At 41.0% G+C, this 16,947-nt stretch overlaps 1 protein-coding gene across 1 annotated transcript in view; it reads right to left on the bottom strand.

The window, feature by feature from the left end:
• Positions 1–16,947, bottom strand: part of Lrrc7 (leucine rich repeat containing 7) — a 369,797-nt gene that overhangs the window by 160,548 nt on the left and 192,302 nt on the right. The window contains 1 exon segment of the mRNA XM_023718276.1: positions 7,229–7,303. Coding sequence (XP_023574044.1) covers positions 7,229–7,303 — 75 coding nt within the window.

Below are 16,947 nucleotides of genomic sequence, written 5' to 3'. Positions count from 1 at the left end.
AGAGACAGAGGCAGAGAAAGACAGAGGGGCAACCACAACAGTAACAAGTGCTGAAAAGCATATAGAAATATGCAGTCCTCATGTGGCACTAGTCAGGATGCAAAATGGTTCCTTCACTTGGGAAAAGTTAGGCAGTTTTCGTAAATGTTAAACATAAAGTTTCCATGTAACCTGGCAGCCCTTTCCTATAAGCTTGAGAATAAAAACAAATGCCCAGAGGAAACCTTACCCAAATTGTCACAGCTGCAATTACAGAATAGCACCACAATGGCAGCAATGTCCACCTGCAGCCACTGAGGTGTGGCTGAGCAGAATGTTCTCTGTCCAAGTCAGGCTCTGTTACTTGGCACAAGCAATGAGGTGCTGACATGTGTGCAAGATGGGAGAGCCCTCCCGGCTGCCAGTAGCATCCTGTATCACATAGTGTATGATTTTAATTGTATGACATGTCTAGCATAGGCAAGTCCATGAAGTACACTGGGACTACTGGGCGGGGTGGGGCAGGGCATGGGAGTGGCTGCTAATGGATTCAGTGTCTTTTAGGGATAATGAAAATCTTTTAAGACTGCATGGTGGAAATAGCTGCACATGTATATGAGTAAGCTAAAAACCACTGAGTTGTATATGGTATGTGAATTATATCCAAGACATAGTCAATAGAGCTACACCAATGCAACAGGCCAAATACAACAATAATCCCAAAGTTGTTACTGGATAGAAGAACTAACTTAATAACTATAGTTGCTATTGTAATAAAGAACATTGCCTCATTCAAACTTAAATACATGCATAATTTGTAATAGCTAAATCTTGGAAACAACCCAAGTACCCATTGACCAAAAAATGAATAAAAAATATGTGATAGTTTTATGCCCTCGAGTACTACTCAGCTATAAAGAAGGATAAACGCTAGGCTTGTAAATGGATGCAACTAGACCATACTCATAAGTGAAATAAATCAGGCCTGACTGTGTGAATATAGTATTTTCTTCCTAGCGTAAGAAACTAAAAGAGTCAATAAGATCCCAAAGTGCACTAGATACTGTGAAAGGGAAAGAAGGTGCTCGAAAGGAAAGAACAACTGGGGTGGGTGGAAGGAGAAAGCAAAAAAGGGAAAAGAAAAAATACGTATGCACAAACAAGATAGTTAAGATAATTATGCTATTAATCTCTATTAGTTAATTGAAAGGAATGATTTATGCTTATATTGTGTGATCAATTTTGCATGCCCACATCTTATAATCTGAGCAACTACTTTTAAGAGAACAATGTCAATTTAATAACCATTGTTAATAGTATCTTGTTTTGAAATCCTGTATCATTGTGATTTTTTTTCCCTTTAAGATAAAATATAAATGCACAAGAAATGGTTTCCATTGTGATTTGGGCTCTATTCTGCTCATCTGATTCAGTATTTGCTCCGTCATCTGCCTTTTCTGAAGGCTTCTTATGTCTGGATCTCCGAGTTATGTACTTGAAAACAAGCATGAGTCAGACCGCTGAATATGGGCAGAAACTTGTCATAATGAAGACTGTTTTTATTTTTCCATAGTGATGAGCAGCAGTGAAGAAAACGTTCGAATAAACAAATAATTCTACTATTCAGTGATCTATACAATCGAATGCATGTAAGGGATTCCATGGAGGAGTTGGGCAGAGCTGCAGACTTTTCTAACAGACCCTGCTTGTCAAGCAAGCAGGAAGTGGAAGTGAGAACATGCACACACATCCGTGAAGTGTGAAAAACCATGGCAGTTTTGACAAAGAGTGAGACATTCAAGTGACTGGAATTTGTGAGGAAGCTGGGGTTGCAGAAGAGGCCAGCTGGCAAAGGTCTTCTGTGTCACGTGGGGAGATGCAACCTGCCTAAGGCGAGGAAAGAGGTTCAGAAGCCTGGAAGATGGGGAATGACACTATCACATTGGTGCTTAGAGAAACAAGTGCAGGAAGCACTCAAACAGAGCTTTGATGACTAGAGTCAAGGAAACCCTTAGGAGCACTGTACCCTTGGCTCTCAGCATTGCCAAACAACACTAGGTTGAAAATATTTGAGAAGAAAACATGCACCAAACGCATACAAACTTTCTTCTGTGTCGCTATTCAGTGCAGTGGAACAACTGTTTACACAGGATTTACACTGGATTAGGCATTATAAATAATTTAGAGATGATTTAAAGTATATGGGAAGATATGCATAGGTCATATGCAAATATTACAGCATTCTGTATATGGGATTTGAGCAGCTGCAGATTTTGGCATCTGGATGTGTGGGGTGTCCTTGGAGCCTATTTCTGGGGACACCAAGGGACTAATGTAAGGAAGTAGTTTAGCTCCTTTGTAATTTAGTACTTAAGGAGCAGAAGTGAGGATGAAGAGGAATGAACCTAAGGAAAGTCTGGAAGTGGGATGACGGGATTGCTAACTGGTTGCTAGGAGCCAAAGAGGGAGCAGATCCTGTTTTGGATAATGAATGAACAGACACCACTTAGCTCAGAATTCACTGCAGGAGAGAGGGCAGGAAGAAAGGGTGAAAGTCTTCAGTTTCTTTTTCCTTAGGGGATGTTTTGCAAATAAATGCCCCACACAGTGTAGTTGTTAAGTGGTTCATCTATTTAATCTACCTGCATATATAATATATAATATATAGCCTTTATTAATATGTGCATATGAATTAATGTTTATACACTGAAAGTATAAATATTGGCTCTTTAGAGTATAAACATTAGTTAATATGCACACATAAATGTATACTAGATACCATGCTATGTATTTTACATATTAAAAAAATAATTCTTAAGGCCACCAGATAGCTCAGTGCACTAAAGCGCCTGTGGGGATTTGATCCCCAGCATGCTGTGCTGGCTCCACCCTGGGGGCAAGCTGAGACCGTGATTAAGACTGGGCATGGTGGCGGGTGCCTGTAATCCCAGTGCTCGGGAGGCTGAAAACAGGAGAAGCACTATGAGTCCCATCTGTGTAATGAGACCCTATAGACCCTGTACTAAAAATACAAAGAAAAGAAAAAAAGAAAAAAATTCTTTATATTTTTGTGACTCAAAATGTGTAATGCTGACCAACCACAATGACCTGGAAGCTTGTCAAAACAAAAAAACACACAAAAAAACCCAAAACAACAAAACAAAACAAAACAAAACAAAAAAACATAAAAAACAAAAACAAAAACAAAAAAACCCAGATTCTCAGGCTAATCCAGATCTTAACAGGCATTAAAACTTAGTGTCCAAGCAGTGCCACCTGTTGTGTTCTTTGGGCAGCAGAGGTCAAGACAGAAGTACTCAATAGAGCCTTCTTGGAACCAACAGCAACAGGAAGGGAAGGAAGCAAGGTGGGCAGACAAACTGGGCTGCGATGAAGTCCTAGAAAAGCCTCAGCCAGCCCTTCAAGAAGTCTTGACACCTTGTCCAGATCCTGACTGGGAGCCGTGGGGCTGGGCCTCCTCACCCTTGCGAGGAAAGGTCACTGGACGGAGGTCGGCCTGGATGGGGATATTGATGCTGGAGGGTCTTTTCAAAAAGAGAACCTCTAAGGGGGGTGGAGAAGTGCAGGAGTTATTCCAGAATTGGGAACAGAATTCTCTTGTGTGCTCACTGTGTAGAAGAGCAGTCCAGAAGGAGAGCTGCTAGGCTTGGAGCAAACGCAGTCCTTGGAGAGCTGGCCCCACAGGCAGGGCATCTTCTACTTTTAGCAATATGTCTCCTGGAAAAACAGTCACTTTACTAGTGGTTTTCCATCCCCACAGAACTGCTATGTCATCTTAGCTACACTTTGGCTGAGAAATAAGAGAATGTTATATGTGCTCTTGTGTGTGTGTGTGTGTGTGTGTTTCTTTCTTTTTTGAATCTCTTTCATCCCAGGAGTTGTTTTGATTGCTATCTTGCTCTCTCTAGCACAGCTCAACACTTTGGCATTTCTCTCTTTTTTTATATATACCATGGATCAAACTGATGACCTTGTGCTTGCCAGGCAGGCACTCAGGTCACTGAGCTATCTACCTGACCCCCACTTTGTTGCCTCTAACATTCAGTTTCTGAAAAGTCTTCTTGGAAATGAAATAATGCTTTGCCATTCTCTTCTGAGTCTTTTTGAGCCTTCACTTGCAAATGCCCTATCAGGGCACTGGCAGCCGGATACAGCTGAGGCTGAATGCCTCCGAGTCCTGGAGGATGCGGAAGGCCGCTCCACCTTCCTCTGCATACAGGGGGCTTTGCAAGTGAATTGAGAGCAGCCGAAGAAAGGAGTGGAGATCACAAGTTGAGGACAATACTGGATTTTGTTTAAAAAACAATACAAGGGTCTGGGGATTTAGCTCAGTGGCACACATCTGCCTGGCAAGTAAGGTCCTGAGTTTGATTCCAGGTACCAAAACAAAACAAAACAAAACAAAACAAAACAAAACAAAACAAAACAGAACACCAACATAAATGCAATGTGTGGCTTAGTCATGTTTTATTTGATTAGCCTTAGACAAATGGTCATGAGATAGAGCTACAAAGAAGATGAAAATTTGACTGTTTCCTATTTGACCTCCCTGCTTTATGAAAAATAGAGTAGAAAATAATAGCCCTGGCTCCCAGAAGTATATTAACTTACCATATTGTACTATACAAACTAAGAAAAAAAGTGAACTTGCTTTTCTCTTGTCTTTTTTTTTTTTTTTTTATAGAACCAGGGATTGAACTCAGGCCCTTGCCCTTACCAGGCAAGCGCTTATTCTACTGAGCCATCTCCCTGGCCCTTTCTTGTCTTATAATACTAAATAATTATGATTAATCATTGTGTGAAATTGATAGACTTGGACTGAAGCCCCCAGTCTGCTCTTATAAACTGAGTATTGCCCAGTAATTTAAAAGCAACTATATTACAGTACCGACACTGAGAAACCCATGGATTTTAGGACAGAGAGGTATGAGGTATCCCCACACAGGCTATAGCAAAATGCCACATTTGAGTACACTAAATAAAGTAAGGAATCTATTTAAAGCTAGAAGAATACATGAAAAAAAGACAAGTTAGGACCAATATGTTTATTAAGGAATTTGAGGTGTAAGCTGATTTGCATAGTTAGATTCTGAGAGTGACTCCTGTGAAGATTCTGATGAGCCTAATTCCACTGGTTCTAAGGAGGTGGCACATTAAAGTGTCATCCCCAAGGGAAGCCTCCTGGGAGCTGGTATGAGTCGTAGCTGTGTCCCTGTGGACCTCCATGGCTTTGGATCAGTTACTTGGTGTCTCCTTTAAAGGGATGCTATGAAGATTCAATGAGTCAGTATCTATAAAACCTCTAGATGGTACCTAGCTCATGGTTACTGCCATGTGTTTATTTATTTTTCATTTTATGTATTTGGCACAGGGTCTCACTATGCAGCTCAGACTCGTAGTGATCCTCCTGTTTTCAGCCTCCCTAGCGCTGGGATTACAGGCATGCACCACCATGCCTGGGCTCAGTCACTGGCTCAGCGTGCCCCAGAGGCAGGGCCAGTGTAGCATGTAGGACTGGGGATCAAACCCTGGTCCCTGTGCTTGCTAAGGCAGGTTCTTAGTCTGCTGAGTGATTTTGCTGGCCCATGTTTTTGAATAAATAAACATGTTGAGGAGGCAGGCACAAACATTCTGGCTCAACTTCTGCACAGGGCATCAATAAATATTTTACCTCTATCGTACCAGTATTTGCATAGACAGGATTCCCCCTATTATTTGTGGGCGAGACTTCCCAAGATGTCCTTTGGATGCCTAGAACTGCCACGACCACTGGCGGCTATGTGCACTATGCTTTATTCTGGCCATCAGGGCCTGTGATAAAACTTATCAGGCATGTCAAGGAATGAACAGCAATAGCTAATAATAAAATAATCACAGAAACATACTGTAGCAAAAGCTATTTGAAATTCCTAAACTACTCATTTCCATAATTTTCTAGCTGGTGTTTTGTACTACGCGTAACAGAGACTGAAAGGGAAAAGTGTGACCGGGGAAGGTGCCGTGCTCTGACTAGGGCGTGCATTGGACCCGGAGCAGAGGAATCCGGACCTGACCCCACTGCCAGGTGCCACTCCTCAAGCAAATGTAATCGCTGAGCACATCAGCTTTGTCACTCTGACACCGACGTTATGTCTGACTCATAGAGGGCCACTGGTGAACAACTTTGAATGAATCAGTAAGTTGAGGATGTGCAACTTTTCTGTTGTTTGTGATAATAAAAACATCATATCCTTCTGATATGAGAAGAAAGGATTTTTCCCCTAATCTTCTTCCAGTTGTGCTCTCTCGGTGGTCTCACATTTGTTCAAAGGGGGAATGATCTCTTTGTTCTGGTTATTATTGAAGTCATTTGAAGAAATGCTTTAGTACAGCCCAAAAGAAGAGCAAAATTGTTTGAGAATACCTTCAAGTCTCTGTGTTGGTGGGAGAATTATTACACATCCACTTGCTTGGATTCCCTGGCAAAAGACAGCAATTTGGGGACGGAATGATTGGGAGACTTGTATTTCTCTCTCTCTCTCCCTCTCTCCCTCTCTCCCTCTCTCTCCTACAGTGTTGGGGATTAAATGCAGGACTTTTGCATGGAACTATATTTCTGTCCTTTTTTATTTTGAGAAAGGCAGGACTCAAACTTCACATTTTTCTGCCTCAGCCTTTAAATTTTGGGATTTACAGGTGTGCACACTGCCTTTGGCTTACAATTTTTGTTTCTAGTGCTCTATAATCCTTACATTTCCAAACACTTAGGTGGGTCTCATTGGACATTGCTTAAACTGAGGAGGCTTGATTTCATTTTGAGGAAGAACTCTAACGATGTGAACAGAAACTGTTGTGCAGTTACCTATAAGAACATGTCCGGTTTTGTAAAATAAATTTTACTACTTTAGATTGTATTTTTCTTTTAAAAACACAACTGAAAAAAATAAAAACACAACTGAATTTTTTGACATTTACCAAGTAGTGAGCATGAAAAAAAGAGGACACATATGTTCATGTGAGAATTAAAAAAAAAAATCATCCATACATTTTGTATATCTTTAATGTGCCACAAAAGATATGTAAAATGTTCTAAAAGAAATTTGTGGACGTTGTTTGGTAAGTAAACACTTCTAATAAGTGTTATTTTACTTTGAAATGCAAACAAGAAGAGTCAATATTTAGGAATGATTATTATCAAACGCAGTTTGCAACATGAATGCTACACAAAGAAAACATCAGCCCTACGTACCCCGGGCAGCACTTGCAATGCGTTATTATCCATCCACAGCTCTCTTAAATTTTGTATTTGATCCAGAACTTCGGGCTGAGAGAAAGATAGAAAGGAGAGAAGAAAATAAAACCAAGTTAGCTTTCTCTCATCACAGATTCCAGGCATCATTTGTTGGATCTCAAGCTCTGATTTGGGAAGCCAGTGTTAGCCCTCTTAGAAATCATAAGGCTGACAGACCTCCAATGACACCGGGCATCCTGAGGTGGTCAACCCAGAATTATTTGGAATCAATCAAAACAATAATAATTTGAATTAAGATCTGTTATTGAGCCACCTTAATCTATTCCCTTATTTCTTTTCAATTATCCTTTGCATCATTTTTTTTCACACTCTAGTTACTCCACAAGTTTCTTCCTCACTAAGAAGCCGACGAGGGCAGGGGACTGTTCTGTAGTCATCAAGCCCTCCTGTTCCACCGCACGTGGGAGGACAAGGTGGCCCACAGGAGAATGGAGAAGGGAAGAAAGGCTTGATCCAGTATAACACTCCCTGTGTGAGGAGACACCCCTTCCCTCAGTGGAACCTTCTGTATCCTTGCTCCTGGGAGGGACCTCTCTGTGAACTTCTCTCCAGAACTTGTCCCCTTCCCTCTTCTTCTAGGTGCTTTCTGTAAGCATAGCACTCTGAGACTCTGTGGAAGTGGCCAAGATCTGAGCTAGGGAGGGTACTGCATATAGTTGGCTGCAAGAATGAGTTCTCGGATGGGAACATGAGCCGTTCAGAGCACACGCAAAGCAAGATGAAGTTACTAGGATTCTAGGGGAAGGATGCGTGCTCTTTGTTGCTCATTTCAAAATTGAGAGCAGGCATCCGAGGGAACCTCAGGGGTGAGGAGAGAGCTAACAGGTGGATCCCAGTGATGCCATGTCATTCTGGAGTGAAGTCGAACATGAAACCAGATGTTCCAATCTGAAAGAATTATTACTTACTGAAATAATACAATACACGCGCAGTTCAGTGAAATCCGGAACCTAATGAGGAAAGCCAGTGCATTTTATAAAATACTCATAGACAGGAAGAACAGAATTTTATCAAAGTCACGCTAAGAATATTGAAAACTAGGTCAGCAGAGCTACACACACATCTTTGGCTCACTATATCGGCCCAAGAGGTCTACTTTGCAAACACTTCCTGATTCCTTTAACTTGGGATTGTGGTGGAGCACAGCAGGATTCCCAGGAGAAATTTCCTTTACAACCTGGATTAAAATCTAAAGTTGGATATCCATGACATTCCACTGTGGAATCAGAGACATGTGTGAGTAAGTGTGGGGGACTTTCTGAAACATCCCCAGTGTCACTTAGAAGGCACTAGCAATGGACTACTCCACCAGGGCAGGATGGAAAGTGAGGGTCACATCTAGGAAGCACAGCCTGCAATACACAGGCTCTGCAGCAGGGGGCTGGCTGGCCATGGGCAGGCATGGTGGAAAACACTACTCACGAGGTGCATTGTCCGTAAGCCTGGGTGTTCTGCAGATTTAAGCAGAAGAGAGTGCTTCACACTGCAAAAGGTGTGACAAGTCCTTATGTACATGATAGGATGGAGGCTAATATATGAGCTTAAAATAAGCATGGTACGGGGGTAGATCAGGGTATACCATGGGGACAAATACATCCTGAAGTCTCAGTGGCTTATCAGGATATCCTAATGCCCACAGCCCTGACTAGTCAATCATGGTTTCTCCTTCACAGTCTTGTGTTACCATCTTCTCCAGACTTCCAGAAGAGCCAAAGCCCAGGAAAAGAGGAGCTGGAGAGTCAGGACTATTTTTAAAGATGTGCTGGAAGTGATGTGTATTGTTATGTAGATATTCAACCTAAGAGCAAGGCAGGTTGGGAAATGTAGAGGGCATTCATGGAACTTTCGATAAATATGACCACGTCCGCCATGCAGTGACGCTACATGAAGAAAAGGATGATCAGAATGAGTAGGAGTGCCTCTACACTCTAGTCCTCCCTTCATCAGGTGTGCACTTACCATCTAGGTGGTGGGCTTATGCTGGAGGCCTAGTGCTTAGGATGTCTCTGCACTGAAAAAGCCCATGCTCTGTTTCATGGAAACAGACACAGAGAAAATTGAATAGGCTACAGCCTTCATTGTGAGGAGGAGCCAAACAGCAACCCATGGAGATGAAAGGACAGCAGTGGCCATATAGGGAGGGGATTTAGCCAGAAGAGAAGTGGTGGGAAGTGGCTGATGTGTGAATGACACAAACAGGTGGTTTGCTTTTTTAGGGGTTGTCTGAGACAGAGTGAGCAGCAGGAAGCAAGATAGCAAAGGAGGACAAGGCTCTACAAGGACTCTGTGCATCTTGGAAGGAGGTAGATTTTGCTGTATGGATGAATGAGCTTCGTCCATGAAGGAACTTCAGTGAGAGATTTTTAATAGGAAGCAATTTCCACAGATTGTTGATACAGAGCTTTAAACCAATAAAAAAAGGAAAAACAAGAACAGGAAAACATATTAGGTCTAATAATGACAGAGGTATTGAGGAAGAAAGAGAAACTGAATCCTGAAAATATTTAGAAGATAATAATGGTGGGATTTGGTGACTGAAGGTGAGGAGTGGGACGTATACGGGCTCCAGTTCTTCAGCAAGAAGTGGTTTCACCAGTGGACAGGCAGAATATCCAGGAAGGAGCAGATACAAAATTCGATTTTGACAGAGATTAGCTCTAAGTTCCTGTGGACACAGGCAAAGATGTCCAGGATTGATTGGTCATGAAAATTCCAGGTGTAGAGAGTAGCCACAGATATGACTTAGGTATTTTGTGGGAGGGAGGAGAAACCTGGATTGATGACCTGTCCATGGCAAATGGAAAAGACGTGTAGCTGACAGGGCTGTACCCCGAGGAATTTCAGGCTTCAAGAGCCTGGAAACAGGTGAGGCCAAGGAGGACTGGCAGGGGCCTGTGAAGTCTAATGAGTAGAGCTGCTTTTGGGATAAGGAAGTGAATAAGAGTGCTACCCACAGGACATTTGGCGTCCTGCCAAATGAAGATGGAAGATAGTCATGTTGGAAACAGTAGGTCATTATAACCTTGGTGACAACCATTTCACGTGATAACTGTGGACTGAAGATGTACAAGAGGAAAACAAGTGGGGACCACAGAGGTTGTTGTTGTAAAATAGAATATTCTTTGTAAAGCTTTGATGAGAAGGGAGGAGAAAAGATGAGGAGTTGCAAAGAAATTGAGAGGTCAAGGGCAAGGGCAAGGGCAAGGATGGTTTGGGCGCAGGCAGCATGATGCAGGTAGGGAGGTCTACAGAAAATACATCTGGTGTCATCAAATTTCTTGGTGCATACAGAGAATGGAGTGTCCTGGAATAGTTTTAGAAGAAGTGAGGGCGATGAAGATCACTCTCAGTGAGTTTATTAACATTGTTTTTCTGAGCCAGAAAGGGAACTGACAATGTGGAAGAAAATGTGATCAGCGTGTACTATAAATATGTACTAATAAAAAATTTCATAATATTATTATGAAATCATAATAAAAAGACAATGAAAGAAACAAATGACTTGAGTTTCATCAAGCCAGAGAGGACTAGAGTAGCAGTGGGAGACAGAGAAGATTAGAAAGGTAAATTAGAATGAAGGATCAAAATTGAGGGGCTAAAGATTTCTGAGTAGTTCTACCGATGACAACTTCTAAGTTGTGGCCCTGGTAAGGGTTGGCCAGGGTAGAAGTAGGAGGTCTGAGAGGTAGAGGAGGGCTGTTGAGTGGAATGTAAGGGTCACACAGCTTCTATGGAGCAGAGTGGCCTTCACATGCTGTGTAACTTCCCATCATGGCTGGGTCAGGAAAAGTGGCAGAGAAAGCTGCCCAATCAGACCCTGAAATCTCTAACAAGTGTATACCACTGGGGATCCTCAGCATCTGTGACTGCCTGGCAAGGGATGACTGTGGCAACCCATTTTTTTTTTTTTTTTTTTTTTTTTTTTTTAGGGAAGGGTCTAGGGGGTGTTCAGCGCCTCACTATTAGATTGGCCTCATAGTGATCCACCTGTTTACAGCCTCCCAAGTGCTGGGATTAGAGGGATGTGCTACCACACCCACTCTCAATTGCCATCTCAGTGCACCCTGGGGGTGGGGCCAGCACAGCAGGCCTGGGGATCAAATCCCTGGCTCTTGTGCTTGCTTGCAGGCACTTGAATCCACTGAGCTATTTGGCTGGACCCACAACCCACATTTTTGCTTTATTGCAAAGGCGGTCATTCTCTGTACTTAACAACACAACATGGGAGTAGCATCCCAGTTTATGGATGAAGACTCTGATCGTGATTTCCTAGGGAAAATGGAAACAGCTTGAGGAGAGCTGCAGAGCTGCAGCTGGCGCTGTCACTCCTGCCTTTGGGTTCTAGAGATGACATCATGTTAGAGCCTAAAATGGAAATTCCAAAAGAACAGAGAGAGCTGGCGATTGCAAATGCCCCACAGGGACAGTGGAGTGTAAGCTGGGTTTCCTAATTAAAGATATTTTTATTACTTGATGTTGTAATCAAATGAATCACAGACACTTCCTAATAATAGCAGAGACAAAACATAGCTAGCAGATCAATACATGGTCTTGCTGGAAAGTAAAGAAACACATGAGAATGGTATTAGAGCATTCCACAACCAACATAAACATTTAAAGTGGACCTTGGAACTAAACTAGATGGCTTAGAGCCAATCTAGTGTAAATTACCTTTTTCATGCTACTTAATTTCATCACAAAGTCAATTGTTGCCATTAAATATAAGTGAATTAGGAATGTCTGGGTGATTGATACTTAGTTAGAATATCAATCACTGATGCCCATCTCTAGGGAAGTATGTGGCTACCTTTGTTTACTTTTTTGTCTTGAGGTGTGGCCCATATGGGAATGTCTGTCTCTTCCAAGTTGAAAAGTCACCTTGTCTTCCATATTGTCTCCTTGAGGGCCTGGCCCTGTCTGACTAGTTGCCTATAATATTTCTATCTAATTCAGCTGCCTACAACATTCTCCCCTGTGAAGAAGCAATCCGAACTGCTGTGAGGGAACTATGGGCGATGAACGCTCTAGCTTCTTCAGGCTGAAAGGGGTCGTAGTTGTTGACTGGCAGTCAGAGATACCGGAGCACAAATGAGTCACTAACCCAACCCCCAACAGGAAAAGACCCTGTTCCATATTCATGCCCGCTTGCTACGTGACTTGCTTCCCCATTTGATTCCAATTTAATTAATTTTACCTGAGCAATGGTGCTTGTAATCTCATTGGTTTTGTCCCACCTCATGCCCACGTAAGCAAGTTCCCATGTTTTCTACCACCTTAGACCCGCCTCACTGCACAGTTTTACTCCATAAAAGCCCCTAAAAGAGACAGCTTCTGGGGGAACCACCCACTCAGGGCCCCCCCCCTGCTGTCCCTCTCTTGGACAAGAGCTATCTTTCCCCACAGTAAAGATATTCTACTCATAAAAAAAGAATGTCGGGGTGTATTCAATTCTGTTGAAGGTGCTATGAAGTAAGGGCTCTGGCAAATTTGTTTGGGGATTATAAATTGTTGTCTTTCGGAGAATATTTTCAAATATTAATCTCATGCCTGCAGAATTTTCACATTTGTTTTTAGGCTACTATCCTACCTGTTTCTGAAACAGAGAAAACCTTAATAGAGAAAAATGTTAACTGCGGTTTTAGAGTAATGACTAAAAACTAATCGTGATGTTAATAAGCCTACACCATAAAAGAATAAGCAAATTATGAAAAAGTTATACATTTGTATAGGGTCAGCACTAAAAATGAACTTTCTGTTTTTTTATGTCTGAAGATAGATCATGCAAGCAGAGTTGAATGAAAAGGCAGCTGCAAAAATTGCATACAGCAAATTGATTTCCACAAATTTAGAAAATAATACAACATACTTATGGATACACATATGAGGATTAAGAATAGAAATGTGGCAGTGATGGACTCTAAATTAAAATGAATAGTTACCCTGGCAAGGGAGGCTTGGCATAGGATGACTAAGAGGAACACAGAACATGTTTACTTTATCTGCAAAGTTTTGTTTCTTTAAAACAAAATATTAATTTTGCATACCTGTGTGTGGTAATCTGAACAACTACTTTGAAGATAACAGTATGCAATGTAATAACTGAATTGCTGATTTCCTTTCATCTTGTTTTGAAGTTCTATTTTGTTTTTATTGTTTTAGTCTCTTTAAAATAAAAGTTTAAAAAGGTGAAAATTATATACAAAATAGTTAATATTTATTCACTTTGTTAGTAAGCACAAACGTTTTATATTTGTGTTCATTTTTGAAAAATTAGAAAAAAAACTACATCGAGATCATTTAAAATAATTTTTAAAGTCTCAATGATGGTATTATGATTGATTTAAAATTTTCTTCTACATTTTCCATTTTTCAAGCTTCCTGTCCTACATAGGTATGAGTTTGATGATTATAAAATGTAGATAATTTCTAGTTTATCTTGTTTAAATTTACATTTATCTAACCACTTAATTATATTTAGAGCAATTTTACTATAACAAGCAAAATGAGATAAAGAATTGTTACATTAGTATTAACATAAATAAATCACATATTTTTCATAGTTGCAATTATTCCAATAATTTCTGTAATATATGTGACTGTGTAGGTTGTTTCACTGGTTGAGCTGTACATATTATTTTATTCTTCTAACTTGGATAAAATAGGATATGATTACATATGTTTATGCCCTATTAAATTTTTTCTTCCAAAGAGGTTCAGAGTCACTCATTGAAAAAAATACCACCTGATATTTATTTATTTTTGTCACAGTAAAATTAGTGAAATGAGAGAACTTTAGGTATCTTAAATTATATAAGATTATCTGGCAGATACCATAAAAACAAAAATTTATTATTCTCAGAAATTGCACAAACCCAAAGGCAACAAAATAAAATCTGTTTCATATTTCATGTAAAGAAATGTGAGGGTATCTTCTCACATCTGTTAAGTATAAAACAATCAATGCAAATATAATTGGAGCCTCTAATCAAAGTGACATAATTATATTACATTGAAATATTCTAGGTATTACATTGTTTTAAAGTTTTAATATCATCAACACTTTTTATTTTTAATTTCTTTTGACTTTGTCTTTGTCAAATAATGGTTAGAGCCTTCCATTCACCCAAGAAGCAAGGTTGAAGTTTAAGAAACTTTCATTTTTATTCAAATCTTTTATTTAACAATACACTCAGTTTATGACCAGCCTTGTAAGTCTCACAACTGGGAAATCTTTTATTCATGAATTGCAGAGTCCTCGGCTGAAACTCTTTCTGAGACACAAAATTAGATGACTCAAATGGCTCAGCTCTTGATGAAAAGCCTCTTATCCCTCTCTCAGTCATGATGTCCTACATGCCTTGAGATTGTTTAACTTCCTCAGTTAATTTCTTTGGAGAGGAAAAGGTTAGCTCCACAGGGTCTGGGCCTTCTTCCAGTTTATATTAGTTCTATGTTTGTTGGGTTTTATTTCAGAGGTCCAACTCATCAAAAATGTTCATAAAATTTTAAAGGTTTGTTTTTACATGTAAGTAAAAAGAATTAGCTTTCAATTTGCATGATATTTAGGAAAAAGATATTTTCACAATTTAGTAATTATTGGAAGAATGAATAGGTATTCTGAGTGACAATCAATAATGAAATGCACTGCTGAGAAAAAGCAATTGATTTGTAATTAATTAAAATACTTTAAGCCTTGGTGGTTATGAATATTTTAATATGAATATGAACATAATATATTCCACTTAAATACGCATACTGACAGAATAGAGGGAACATTTATAGATGACATACGAGGAAGGAGAGACAAGACTAAAAGGAGAATATTAGTGTAGAAAATGATCTGAGAATATTGGAAGGCTGCTCTCCCACACCAAGTGGAATAGAGATGAAACACTGGCCATGCATCTCCAAACTAACCAGAGAGGTACAGAATCTGAAGCAGAAGTACATGGGGACTGGAGCCAAGTGAGCTCACTGTTCATTAGTTCATTTACCACTAAGCGAGCTCATCCACTCTATAAGTACCACCTGCTGCTCTCACAAGGAAGATGCTGTCATGGTCTCGGAGAACAAAATTCAGCCTGTGACAGGCTTAGCTCAAACTTGCTTCTCTCCGTGTCCTGTTCTATAGGTGACTGTTAGCCCACATATGGAATAGATACCATTTCTATTTCTCTAGAAAGCAAAGTGCAAGGTATCTTCAGCCAAGTCAAGTTTACTCAGAATATCTGGAAACTACATGGAGGAGAAATGGCTCAGACTGGAGACTGCAGTGGGGACAGTAGAGTCCATGATGCTTGTCTTTGGACACCTGGGGGTCGTTGTTAGGAACAGGAGTTGGTTGTGTCCTGCCTTTATCCCACATTGAGAGCCAGAAACAATGATGGAAGTTGTAGGAAGGTAGATATAAGTAAGGTAAATCAGAGACTTGTTCCTGATTAGATCCAGTCAAATGAAATAATCTGTTTCTCTTCAAAAATGGTGATTCTTGGCTGGGGATTTAGCTCAGCAGGAGAATACTTGCTAGTAAGCTGGAGGCCCTGGGTTTGGTCCTTGGTGCAAAAAACAAAGATGGTGATTCTCTGTCAAATGATCTTAAAAGAAAGTACAAATAACAATAAGGATCATAGTGAAAGTGAACTTCTATCAGGCCTCACTACATTCTGACACTTTATGCAGGCAATTTCCATTAAATTCTGGTTTGTAGCCAACAAGGGAGGGCCCACCATGGGTTTCTGCCTAGTTGGCACAGTGTTTAAGAGCATGGATTCAGAGACTGCGTTCTGATCTAGGCTTTGCTCCTCCCTTGCTGTAGAATCTTGGCTCAGATTTCCATTCTATAAACAAGCAGATGACTGTTCTGTCAGGTGCTTTGAGGGATGATGAGGATTAGTTGTGCTAAAGAATTTAAACTATTCATGGTAGTGTTTGGTTGAAAGTGTTATTGTTTATAACAGTCTATTTCTGATGCTATGAGAATCCTTGAAGTCAAAGCCTTTATAATGAGGTTTATTTGGTTCATGGTTCTGGTGGCTGGGAGGTCCAAACGTCCAATGCCAGTCTCCAGGTAAGGTCTCTCTAGCTGTGTCACAACAATGGCAGAGAAAGAGAGAACTGGCTGAGGAAGAGGGTTCAAGGCAGGAGCCAAGCTCCTGTTCAATAACTCATTCTCGTACAAACACACTGGCCCTGGGGCAACAGAAGACACTATTGTCTCCCAAGGGCAGTCCCCAGTGGCCCAGTGACCTTCCACCAGGATCCTCCTCTTCCAGGCTTTACCACCGGCCAACACTGCACACTGGCACCAATCCCAACACACGAGCCCATAAGGAGCTCAACTCAAGCTCAGCGTCAGCTGTAACAGCTGTCTCACAGAGGAAATTTAGGCAACAAGTGGATGTGCTCAGAATCATCTGGCTGGTATGGAAAGGCGAGAAGCTCATTGCGGAGACTGTAATACTGTACACAATTGGTAAATCTCAAAAGTAGAGGAACAGGGGCTGGCGAGATAGCTCAGCAGTCTGAAGCCCCTGCTTAGGCAAGTGCAGGGACGACGGTTCAATTCCTGGCACCACAGGCCGTGTCTTCCCCGCACCCCAGGGTGGGCTGAGCTGGACACACACACACACACACACACACACACACACACACACACA

This window comes from Octodon degus, unplaced genomic scaffold, assembly GCF_000260255.1.
Source record: "Octodon degus isolate 3935 unplaced genomic scaffold, OctDeg1.0 scaffold00057, whole genome shotgun sequence".
Lineage (NCBI taxonomy): Eukaryota > Metazoa > Chordata > Mammalia > Rodentia > Octodontidae > Octodon > Octodon degus.
Note: the sequence above shows the minus strand (reverse complement) of the source record. Positions and strands in the feature narration are given on the sequence as shown.